Source organism: Mus caroli, chromosome 4, assembly GCF_900094665.2.
Source record: "Mus caroli chromosome 4, CAROLI_EIJ_v1.1, whole genome shotgun sequence".
NCBI lineage: Eukaryota > Metazoa > Chordata > Mammalia > Rodentia > Muridae > Mus > Mus caroli.
In genome coordinates, this window is record NC_034573.1 from 100,371,337 (window position 1) to 100,384,035 (window position 12,699).

Sequence of the window (12,699 nt, forward strand, 5' to 3'; positions counted from 1 at the left end):
AGAGATGTGGTATTATGAGGGCTGGTCTCTATCAATCTGGATACCAAAGTGACCATGGAAGAGAGTCTTCAACAGACTTTGCACACTTTATGTATGAATGAGGTTTAAATTGTACACTAATATATTGGTAGCAATATATTTCTAATTTAAGTTCACAATACATTATTACATATATAAACATATTTAGACACACAATATATAGTTAGTAGATATAATAGCTAGAATTCACTATTAAACCACTAGCTACACACCTTTAATCCCAGCACCCAGAAGACAGAGACAGGCAGATCTCTGTGAGCTCAAGGCCAGCCTTACCTACACAGCCAGCTCCAGGACAGCCAAAACTATATAGAGACCCTGCCTCCATAAATAAACAACAAACAAACAGCACACTAGCCAGATCTGAAATCATTTTATTTTGGTTTAGGTTTTTTTGTTTATTTATTTTGTTCTGTTTTGTTTTGTTTTGTTTTATAGAAAGGGTTTTCCTGTGTGCCCTAGCTGTCCTGGATCTTGTTTTGTAGACCAGGCTGGTCTCAAACCACACCTGGCTTTAGTTTTTAATTTGGATTTAAATGAGTTTGAAATTTTGTCTTTATGTGTGTGCACATGTGCGCTCATCATATGCATGGCATGGGGGTCAGAAGACAACTCTGTGGAGTTAGTTTCTCTCCCGCCACAAGGATCCCTGGAATGAACTCAGGCCTTAGCTTGGTCGCAAGCCTACTCACCCAGTAAGCTACTTTACCAGCCTCGGGGCTTTCTGTTTGTTTTTAAAACATGGTCTCACTCTGTACCTCTGATTGGCCTCAGACCTGTACCAGCACTTGAAGCCTTACTGAAATGGTTTAGGATCTAGACATAAGTGGTATTCACTGTCACCCCAGCACCCGAGAGACTGAGACAAAAAGGTCACTGTGAGTTCACTAAATAGTTAAACCATGTCTGTCTGTCTGCCTGCCTGCACACCTACACCCCCCCCACACACACACATACACAAGCAGAATAGAGTTTTTTTCCTTTAAAAAAAGAGGAAAAAACCAAGCAAACAAACAAACAAAAACACCAGATCTTCTGTGTAGGACAAATGCAAATAAAATGAACAAGGTCCTGAGTTCCATTCCCAGCAGCCACGTGGGGGCTCACAACCGTCTGCAATGGGATCTGACACCCCCTTCTGGTGTGTCTGAACAGCTACAGTGTACTCATATACGTAAAATAAATAGATAAATCTTTAAAAAAAAAAAAGTCGCTCAGACATGACCAATTAGACAACAAACAGCCTTGCACGTTTATGGCACTTCAGAGTCATGTCTCAAAAAATATTACACACCAAACACCATCTAAGGAAGAAATCACAGCCAGACCTATAAAATGTCCTCTAAGACCAGTCTGCAGCATAAGCATTTGGGTCAAGATAAATAAATATTGTGAAGTTAAAGGAAGGATTTTTACTGTCATCTCAGCTATTCCATACTAATGATGCCACTCAAGCTGACAGATGGCCAATATCAAATCAGAACTAACTCATGGGGGCCGGGGGGGGGGGGAGGTCTGAGAGCTGTAGCTAAGTGGTGGAGCACTTACCCAGCATGTTCAAAGCTTAAGTACCACTAGACAGTTAAAAGTCTTCATGAAACTTGTGGGGAAGAAAAACTGAGTGAAGCAAGCAAGGGAGTAGCTTAGCTGTGTGGGTACTGGGTATGGAACCTAAGTCTTCTGCAAGAGCACGTGCAGTAACACAGCCTCCTTAACAATGCACCCTGCTACCTGCTGGCGCACTGAGACCCTACCCGTGCATGCACTCAGCTGCATATATACCTACTAAACCAATGAAAACAAGTTACTCACTTTAGCAAGCCCCTGGCAACGCCCCGTTTCTATTCAAACATATTCTATGTCAGACAGTATCTGGACCAATCCTACCTGAACAGGTCGAAAGGCACATGAACATCAGGGCAAACTGTGATCTCTGAGTTATTTTTTATTTGTTTCTTGGTTTTTTTTTGAGACAGAGTTCTCAGTATAACCACTCTAGATGTCTGGAAACTCCCTCTGTAGACCAGGCTAATCTCACACTCACAGAGATCCACCTGCCTCTGCCTCTGCCTCCCAAGTCCCGAGCTTAAAGCTGCCAGGCACTCTTACAGCTCTTTCAGAAAGAATACCTGACTTACTACCTTATGTTTATGCATAATTGGGCATACATATGATTAAAGCAGTTGCATCATGGTGAAGGACATGTGTAGAAAAGAAAAAGTTGTAATACCCAAACCTGTCGTCCAAAACAAAGACCAACCCTCACTAACATCACCTGTAAGCAGTCCCTCCTTCTCCAGCCTCCATAAGTAATAAAGTAAAGCCCCAGGTAGTAACCGAGGCCCCCGGGGACTCTCCCATCAGGTGGTCCCCTGCCTCTCCCAGCAGTGCATCCAAACCTAAACGTTCGTTTTGTTCTAAATGAATCTTACGCTTTACTATTTGTGTGTGCATCTTCTCCAAGCTTTGTGAACAAAGTGCCACAAACTGGCCAGGGCTAGAGAGATGCCTCAGTGGGTTAAGAACGCTTGCTCTTGCAGAAGACTTAGATTCAATACCCAGTACCCACACTGTAGATCACAGCCATCTCTAACTGCAGTTCTAGGGAAGCCAACATCCTCTTCTGGCCTCTGCAGGCACCAGACACGCACATGATGAGCAGCAACAGAAACACTGGCACACACCTTTAATGCCAGCACTCGGGAGGCAGAGATAGATGGATCTCTGGTCAATTGTAAGTTTTAGGACAGCCAGAGCTACACAGAAAAACCGTCTCAAAAAACAAAACAAAACTAAAAACAGCAGCAGCAGCAGCAACAACAGAAAAGAAACTAATATAATACCTAACTAGTATTTTTTGAGCTAGGTTTTCATGTACTATAGACTGAATTCAAATTCACTCCCTTGCTTAGGATGACCTTGAACTCCTGATTCTCTTGCCCAGCCTCCCAAGAGCTGGGATTCCAGCTATGTGCCAATACTCCTATTTATTTATTTATTTTGGAGTATGTATGTATACATGCCACACTGCACATGTGGAGGTCAGACTATAACTTCTGAAGTCAAGTTTTTCCTTTTACTGTGTGGATCCTCTTATCTTTATCCCTTGACACACCTGGCTTCTCATATGGCACTGGGACCCTAAGTCCTTATGCTTATGTTGAAAGGCCTTTACCCACTGAGCCATTTCCAGCATCCCAACAGTATTTATTATATATCACAGTAGAACTTTAAGTCCTATTCAGCCTAAAAGCAGTGACATCAAATGTAGGTATAAGAAGGCTGTATGGCAGCCGGGCGTGGTGGTGCACGCCTTTAATCCCAGCACCACTCAGGAGGCAGAGGCAGGTGGATTTCTGAGTTAGAGGCCAGCCTGGTCTACAAAGTGAGTTCCAGGACAGCCAGGGCTATACAGAGAAACCCTGTCTTGAAAAACCAAAAAAAAAAAAAAAAGGCTGTATGGCACAGTGAGGAAGACAGTGGGGAGACAGATATGCAAATAGCTGGGACTCTACCACTTACTAGCACTGTAATCTTCAGTTCCAACACTTATATATAAACAGGGATAATTATAATTCCTAATGTCTTAGTAACTGTCTGTTGTTGTTAAGAGACACCATGACCAAGAGAACTTATAAAATAAAGCATTGAATCACGGCCTGCTAGTGTCAGACAGTGAGTCCATCCCAATGTAGCAGCAGGCGGCAGGCATGGCACTGAACAGTAGCTGAGAGATGACATCTGATCCATAGGCACCAGGCAGAGAGCTAGCTGCCATGGCATAAGGGTTTGAAACCTCAAAGCCCACCCCAAGTGACACACCTCCTAATCTTTCCCAAATACTTGCCTTAACTGGGGACCAAGAACTCAAACATATGAGCTATAGGGGCCATTCTCACTCAAGCCACCACACCTAACTGCTCATTCTATCTCCTGTGAGCAAATCCTATTCCTTATTTGTCAGAGGGTTTAAACCCTAAAGAAAGACAGGGTTTTACTACAGTTTAATTTTAAATAGAAACAACAAAAATCCCAATTACAGAACTATAACTTCACAGATAATACTTTTCCAATGTATTTTTCTAGATGTAGCTTAGTTGGTAAAGTACCCACCTACCATAAGCAAAGCCCTGGGTTAACTCCCAACATTGCACAAAACAGTATGAACCATAACTTAGAATTATGTTCTAAGCAACTTAGAATTATGTAGATGCAACAGGTTCAAGGTCATCTTTGTTGTCATACAGAGTTTGAGGCTAGTGAGGGATATATGAATACGTGAAAATTATCTTTAATATCTCACTTTAAAAGTCAAGAGCAGCCGGGCGTGGTGGCGCACGCCTTTAATCCCAGCACTCGGGAGGCAGAGGCAGGCGGATTTCTGAGTTCGAGGCCAGCCTGGTCTAAAAAGTGAGTGCCAGGACAGCCAGGGCTATACAGAGAAACCCTGTCTCGAAAAAACCAAAAAAAAAAAAAAAAAAAGAGAAGCTCCTTGTGACCTAAACACTTTTTAGTCTTGAAGAGATGGCTTAGTGGTTAAGAGCATTTGCTGTTCTTGTAGAGGGCCAGGGTTGAGATCCCAGTACCCACATAATGGTTCTCAACCATCCTAACTCCAGTTCAAAGGAACCTGGCGCCTTCTGATCTCCAGGGGCACCAGGGACACACAATGTGCACATACATACATGCAGGCAAAACACTCATCCACATAATATAAATAAATCTAAATATGTATGTGTGTCTTTGATTGATGTTTCTCAAATCAAAAAAGAAAGATAAAGTTTTGCCTAAACTGGAATGAAAAAAAAATCATTAAGTCTGAAGCAAAACAAGTAAAAATCCCTGAATTCCTTCTCTTAGAACCAGTGTCTTCTGACTTTTTCTACCATTTCTAAGAAAATAACTGAATAAGCCCTGCAGTACTTTACAATCCAACGCTAACTAACAGCACACAATGAACTCTTCCATCTTTATCATTTACCGTGGAATGCTATAGTCTGAAGAAGCCGGTCAGCCACCTCCTGTGGGAACACCCCAGGCTCCTGCAGACACAGGGTTCCATCTTGTCGTGCTGAGCAGAACTTCTCGAGGTTGGTGGTCAGGAAACTCAAGCAGATGTCAAGCAAGGAATAGGGAGAGGCTTCCTCCTTGGAATGCAGGAAGAAATATAAAAGGAACACACACGAAATGAACACATCAGTTTCCAGAGCCACTTACTCACTCATTAACGTCTGCTGCCCAGAGCAGACGGCGACTACTGTGACCTCAGAGATCCACCTGCTCTGTCTTTGGAGGACTAAGTTAAAGGTGAGCCTCACTAGGTGCAGGCACAAAGACAAACATCTTAAACTGTTGGCTGTTACATCTGGATTCTTCTCTGCTGGCCAGTCTTAGATCAACCTGACACACAAACTAGAGTTAGTTGAAAGCACAGAACTGTAGTAGAGAAAATACCTATGTAAGATCCAGCTGTAAGGCATTTTCTTAACTACTGACCCATGTGAGAGGGCCCAGACCACTGTGGGTAGTACCATGCCTGGGCTGGTGGTCCTGGGTTCTATAAGGAACGAGGCTGAGCAAGCCATAGGGAGCCTGCCAGGAAGCAGCACCCCTCTCCATCAGCTCCTGCCTCCAGGTTCCTGCCTTGTTTGAGTCCCTGTCCTGACTTCCTTCAATGGTGAACTGCAAACTAGAAGTGTAAACCAAAGAAATCCTTTCCTTCCCAAATTGTTTTTTGGTCATGATGTTTCATTGCAGCAACAGAAACCCTAGCTTAGACGCCTTCCAAAATGTAATCTTACTTTACTTTTCAACTTAATTTCCTACTAAATTCTCACTAAAATCTGATATGATTGAGTTATATATAAAATAATTTGAGTCGGCCGGGTGTGGTAGCGCATGCTTTTAATCCCAGTCTAGAGCCAATGTGATGTGTATGCTTAAAAATCCCATCAAGCACCAGGCATCGGTGGCACACGCCTTTGATCCCAGCACTTAGGAGGCAGAGGCAGGCGGATTTCTGAGTTTGAGGCCAGTCTGATCTACAAAGTGAGTTCAGGATAGCCAGTACTATACAGAGAAACCCTGTCTGGAAAAACCAAAAAAAAAATAAATAAATAAAAAAGAAAGAAAGAAGAAAATCCAATCAAGGGATTCAAGGGCAAGAAAAGCCAGGAATTCAAGGCCATGCTCAGCTACAGCCTAAAGCCAGCCTGGACTACATGAGATTCTGTTTCAAAAAAACAGAAGCAAAATAGGGAAATTAGTACCTGTGCTATATATCATCAAAAACAAAAGTGCATTTATTTAAGTTTTGTCTGTGTATGGGTTTTGCTTATTTGCTTACTTGAGGCAGACAGAGTTTTATGTATCTTAGACTGACTTTGAACTCCTGATCTTCCTACCACTACAGGCCAGTGCTATCATTCTAGATTTAAAAGTAATAATAAAAAATTTAACCAGGTTTATTCTAGTCTGAAAAAAATCAGAATACAGTATAAGGTAACAGAAACAAACTCTTAAAATGTCCCCAATGATAATATTAAAATATAAGTACAGTTATCCATCTCTTAGGTACTTTCTGCTCAATTGTGCCATTTTATAATAATTAACCATTATTTCCTTTATTCCTCACCCTCACTTAAAAAAACCTTTTTATAGTATTTATTCTGTATGTATGTAAGTATATTTTGTATTCCCTTGTGTGTATGACATGGTGTGTAGGTAGAAGTCAGAAGACAATTTGCTAGAAACATCAGGTATGAAAAGTAATAAAACTGCTCTAGTTCCTCGGTGGCAGTCCGGGTGACTTCAGAGTCTCTAAGTAATGAAATCTATGCCTTTGACAAGTGCAAGAAGTACCCTTTACGGCTGATGCTTAACACTGTCTTAAAAGGAACAAAGTGCATGCAGATCCTTTGGTTCACTTGTTACAAGACCCTGAAGAAGTAGAACTGCATCTTAAAAATGAAGAAGCAACTTCTCCTCAGGTACTGGGGGCTGGGTGCTAAGACCAGGGCTAGACTGGACTTGAACTGTAATCACACCATACTGGGCAGTTCAACTAGTTATTCTGACTTCAGCTGTTCCTCTATCCCTGTAGGGCAGGATAACATCAGTACTTAGGATGCTGCTGTCAGGATGAAGGGAGCTGTTTAAATGCCTGATACAAACCTTCCCCAGAGTAATGAAAACCCAAATCTCAGGCACCAGAGACAACAGGTGCACCCAGTAGGGGTGGAGCTCTTTAATCCCAGCACTCGGGAGGCAGAGGCAGGAGGATTGAGTTCAAGGCCAGCCAGGTCTACAGAGCAAGTTCCAGGACAGCCAGGGCCACATAGAGAAACCCTGTCTTATAAAGCATACACCAAGTCTTTACACTTTATTTAATTACTGTGTATAGTGCATATGCCAAAGTGCACACATAGAGGTCAGAACCTTCAGTCTTAGTCACTGTCCTTCTGCAGTAAAGAGACACCATGGGGCTGGAGAGATGGCTCAGCAGTTAAGAGCATTGGCTGCTCTTCCAGAGGTCCTGAGTTCAATTCCCAGCACCCACACGGTGGCTCACAGCCATCTGTAATGGGAGAGAGACCATGACCAAGGCAAGTCTCATAAAAGAAATCACTTAATTGGGAGCTTGCTTACAGTTTCAGAGGCTCGTCCATTATCATCACCATGGGGACATGAAGGGCAACTTTATGATAGAAATCACTAATCTGTTACTTTAGAGACTGAGCTCACCATGTTAAGACTGGCCTAGAGGCCACAAAGATGGCTCAGCAGGTAGGGGCGCTTGCCACAGTCTGATAATGAGTTTGAATCCTGGAAACCACATGAGGGAGCTGGCCCGCACTGCACTCTGACATCTGGACTCCCGCTGGAATGAGGTACTCCTCATTCCAACTAAATAAATAAATGTAAACCAAAAAAAAAAAAAATCATTTTTTAACTTTTAATTTTTCCAACATTTCCATTTTTAAATTTGTCTTTTTGTGTGTGTTCTGTCTGCATACATGACATGTATGCTTCATGACCACAATGCCCAGAAGGCGGCACTGGATTCCCTAGATCGGAATTGAGAGCCACCACGTGGGTACTGGGAACCGAACCTGGTTCCTCCACAGGAGTAAGCTAGTGCTTAACTGCTAAGTCATCTCTCTAGTCCTAAGGTTTCATTTTCCAAGTATTTATTTATTTATTTGACAGAGACAGACAGACAGGCAGACAGACAGGCACATCAGAAGACTGCATCAGATTCCTGCAGCTGGAGTTCCAGGGTTGTGAGCTGTCTGAGATGTAGTGCTCTTAACCTCTGACCTTCTTTCTAGCACACATACACAGGTGCTCTTGCCTCTTTTTTTTTCTTTTTTTTTTTTTTTTAATTTATTTATTATATGTAAGTACACTGTAGCTGTCCTCAGATACTCCAGAAGAGGGCATCAGATTTCGTTTCGGATGGTTGCGAGCCACCATGTGGTTGCTGGGATTTGAACTCGGGACCTTTGGAAGAGCAGTCAGCGCTCTTAACCACTGAGCCATCTCGCCAGCCCTTTTTTTTTTATTTAAAGATTTCTTTTATTTCCATTGACATGTATGTGTCGTATGAATGTCTTCATGGATACCTGAGGAAATCAGAAGACTGTGTTTGAGCTAAAATTACAGGCAACTAACTGTCAGGGGCCTGATGTGAGCGCTGGGGTAGATGGCCCTCGGGTCCTCTAGCCTCCGATTCCCTCTGAGACATCGCTTCAACCCACAATTCATTTAATTACAAACAAAAAACAAAAAACGGCCTGGGACACTCTATGCAGCTCAGCTGGCCTCACTTTACACCTCCCTGCTTCAGTTTCTGAGTCCTACAGGGACTATCATTACATCTGGCTGGGAAATGCAATTTTTATTAACTGAAGGACTTGGGACTCCTGATGTCTGAATTAAAATGACATTTACAAAACTAAAATGCCTCTTCTGTCATGCAGGCATACATGCAAATAGAACACTCATATAAATAAATACATACAGATATACACACACAAACAAAACTAAAATGCCATTTACAAAACTATGTAAATTTATTAGGCAATAAATTCATTAGAACTTAGTCTTCCTGTACTTCAGTCCATGATCTAAAAAATGCAGAAAATACCAGCACCTACCTCATGGGACCTTTGTCAGAATAACTACATTCTAAATGCAGAACTCTTGAAGTAGTGCCAGCACGCCAACCGCAGAGTCAATGTTAATGCTTATTATAGAATGTAAGTTCCACCAGAAAAACAAATGTTCTGTTCACTGATACAATCATAAGCCTAAAATAACACCTACTACATCATAGCCACAAATGTGTATTAAACAAGCGAATTGTCCAGCACAAATTTACTGTAAGGTGTATTTCAGTCCTAGAAAAAAAGAGATGAGGTGCCAAGAGGGAAATATTAAGTGTCAAGGTTAGAGCTGGCCTTAAAGAAAGGCCCTGAAGGACAGGCAAGCATCACCTCAGCACTCAGACCCACTTTGGGTTCCAGATTTTTGCTTGTCTTGGACTGCCAGGGCTTGCACAGGCACAGAGCCACTGAGCTACAGGCCCACCCCACTCTCATGTTCTACACTGATTCCCCAACTCAGACTTCCAGAAACGAGCATCCGAGGCCAGATGTAACCAAACCTCTCCACTCTACCCCTTTCTGACATCTTACAAATGAGAAAGGTCAATAAAGTTGTCTCAAGGACACAGATGGCATTATCCTCAAGAATATAAACATTAGGGGCTGGAGAGATGGCACTAGCTACTCTTCCCAGCAGCCACATGGCAGCTCACAACTGTAACTCCAGTTCCAGGGAATCCAACGCCATCATACAACAAGCATGCAGGGAAAACATCAGTGCACATTAAAAAAAGAAGAAGAACATATTATGAAATACCGGACCAATGGGGGGATTGTTTGTGTTTTTGTGCTGGGGCTCAAACCCAAGTCTTTTGCTTGCTTGTTTGCTTGAGGTAGATCTCACTATGTACCCCAGGAGGACCTGAACTCAAGAGAGATCCCCTTGCCTCTGCCTCTCTCAAGTACTAGAATTAAAGGCTGGCACCATAATACCTGCCCTAACTAACCCAGGGTCTTGTTTCGTCCATGCTACTCAAGTGCTCTACTGCTAAACTACATCCTCAGCTGCTTCACTGTGCAAGAAATCAGTGATTACTATTCATAAACGCCTAGACGCCAAGTTAAAAAGCAGGTAAAGCAAGTTTTCTGCATCTATCACTTCAAAACCTAGCCAATATGGCAAGTTGTTGTGTGCTAAAGGGCAAGGAGGTAGAGTTCTATTTTAAAAAGACCAAGGTCTCAAATGGACACTAAATCTCCTGGCCTCCCTCTTAGCTCACGTAATAAAGCTATTCCAGGAAACAAAAGTTTAGGTCAGTGATCATTGAGCGCTTGTGGATCATACGGATCGAAACAGACGCCTCAGCATTGTGTCCCTCTTAGCTACAGCTTGAGTTTTGAATTTAGTTCACAGATACAGGTTTAATAACGTAAAGCGCATTTCTGGGCTCAGCGTCTCCTGGCTTTACTACTTACTAGCTTTGTGGTCCGCGGAGAAGCAACCTGGGTTTCCTGATCTGAAAAGGTGAGGCTAGACCATCCTGACTATCTTCTAAGACAGTAGAGGGAATCGATGGAATGTGGGTGAAAACCAGTTCTAAAGTACTAACGTAAGCTAAGCATGCTGCCACATACCTGTAATCCCAGCACTGGGTACGTAAGACAGAAGGACTGCAAATTCAAGGCTACCCTGGGCAACACTGCAGGTTCAAAGCCAGCTAAAGCTACATAGTGAGAGTGGCTCTCAAAAACATAAATAAATAAATAAATAAATAAATAAATAAATAAATAAATAAATCAAAGGCTATCTATGTACAGCATGGTAGAGCACATTTCTAGTATAAAGAAGGCCCTGGATCCAATTCCTAGCACTGCAATAAAATGAGATGCTACAGTACTGGAGCAGTGGCTCAGTGGTAAAGTCATTTGTCTAGCACTCATAAGGCCCCAGGTTTGAGCCTCAGCATTGCAAACGTCTAAGCAACCCCAACCAAGACCCTCACATCATTAGCAAACTGAAGCACCAGGGAAATAAGGGTCCTTCCTGTGAAAGTTAGTTAATACACTCCTCAGAGCTAAGAAGTCAATTTACACGAAATGTAAGCTCTTTTACAGTACTTACCTTTAATTTGCTAACATTTACTACCCTTTAAGAAACAAGAGAGGGGTTGGGGATTTAGCTCAGTGGTAGAGCGCTGGCCCTGGGTTCGGTCCTCAGCTCTGGGAAAAAAAAAAAAAAAGAAAAGAAAAGAAACAAGAGAGCCGGACTGGTGAGACAGCTCAGTGTTTAAGAGCACTGTCTGCTCTTCCAGAGGTCCTGAGTTCAATTCACAGCAACCACATGGTGGCTCACAACCATCTGCAATGTGATCGGATGCCCTCTTCTGGTGTGTCTGAAGACAACTACAGTGTACTCATATACATAAAAATAAATAAATAAATCTTAAAAAAATAAAAGAAACAAGAGAGCCCAGTACTTTAATCTCAGAATTTGGGAGGTAAAGACAGAGTGATTGGGAGTGTAAGGCCAGCATGGGCTACATAAGAGCCTAACTCATAAAACCAGTAATAATAATAATAATAATTCTTAAGTGGATGCATACAGACATGATTGTCCAAAGACTATGGCAATGACTGACACTGAAAAACTACAACGCGCCTAGAAAAGGACACCACGGGCTGGAGAGATGGCTCAGTGGTTAGAGCACTGGCTGTTCTTCCAGAGGTCCTGAGTTCAATTCCCAGCAACTACATGGTGGCTGATAACCATCTTTAGTGAGATCTGGTGCCCTCTTCTGGTCTTCAGGCATACATGCAGGAGACTGCTATATACATAATAAATAAATAAATAAACAAATAAATAAATAAATAAATATTTGCTGGTGAGATGGCTTAGTGGGTAAGAGCACCAGACTGCTCTTCCGAAGGTCCGGAGTTCAAATCCCAGCAACCACATGGTGGCTCACAACCATCCGTAACGAGATCTGACTCCCTTGTCTGGAGTGTCTGAAGACAGCTGCAGTGTACTTATATATAATAAATAAATAAATCTTTAAAAAAAAAAAAAAGAAAAAAAAGAAAAGGAGACCACAAGCTGGGCTAGTGGTGCTCCTCTGCAGTCCTCACTGATGGGTGGGCTGAGTCACTTGAGTGCAGGAGTTCACTGTAGCCTGGACAACATAAAAGGAACATGTCTTTAAAGAAGAGCAGCAGGCCTGGAGATATGATGGTTCAACAGCTAAGAGCATTGGAGATCACACAGTCTGTCTCCAGATCCAAGGGATCCAGAGATATCTCCCAGCCCTACAAGTACATGTAGGTATATGTGCGTGTACATACATGCACACAAATAAAAATATGTTAAAAAAAAAACTAAAAGGGTCAGTGAGCAGGATGCTAAATGAATAAGTAAAAAAATAAAATTAAATTTAAACACTAAAAAAAGGAGGTATAGCCGGGCATGGTGGCGCACGCCTTTAATCCCAGCACTCGGGAGGCAGAGGCAGGTGGATTTCTGAGTTCGAGGCCAGCCTGGTCTACAAAGTGAGTTCCA

The 12,699-nt window shown here is 42.5% G+C and overlaps 1 protein-coding gene across 1 annotated transcript in view; it reads right to left on the minus strand.

Annotated features, from left to right (window-relative positions):
- The window catches only part of Zyg11b (zyg-11 family member B, cell cycle regulator), a 61,492-nt gene that overhangs the window by 34,106 nt on the left and 14,687 nt on the right, over window positions 1-12,699 (minus strand). The window contains exon 2 of the mRNA XM_021160657.2: window positions 5,021-5,186. Within this exon, the coding sequence (XP_021016316.1) occupies window positions 5,021-5,186 (166 nt within the window). The remainder of the gene's footprint in view (window positions 1-5,020; window positions 5,187-12,699) is intronic.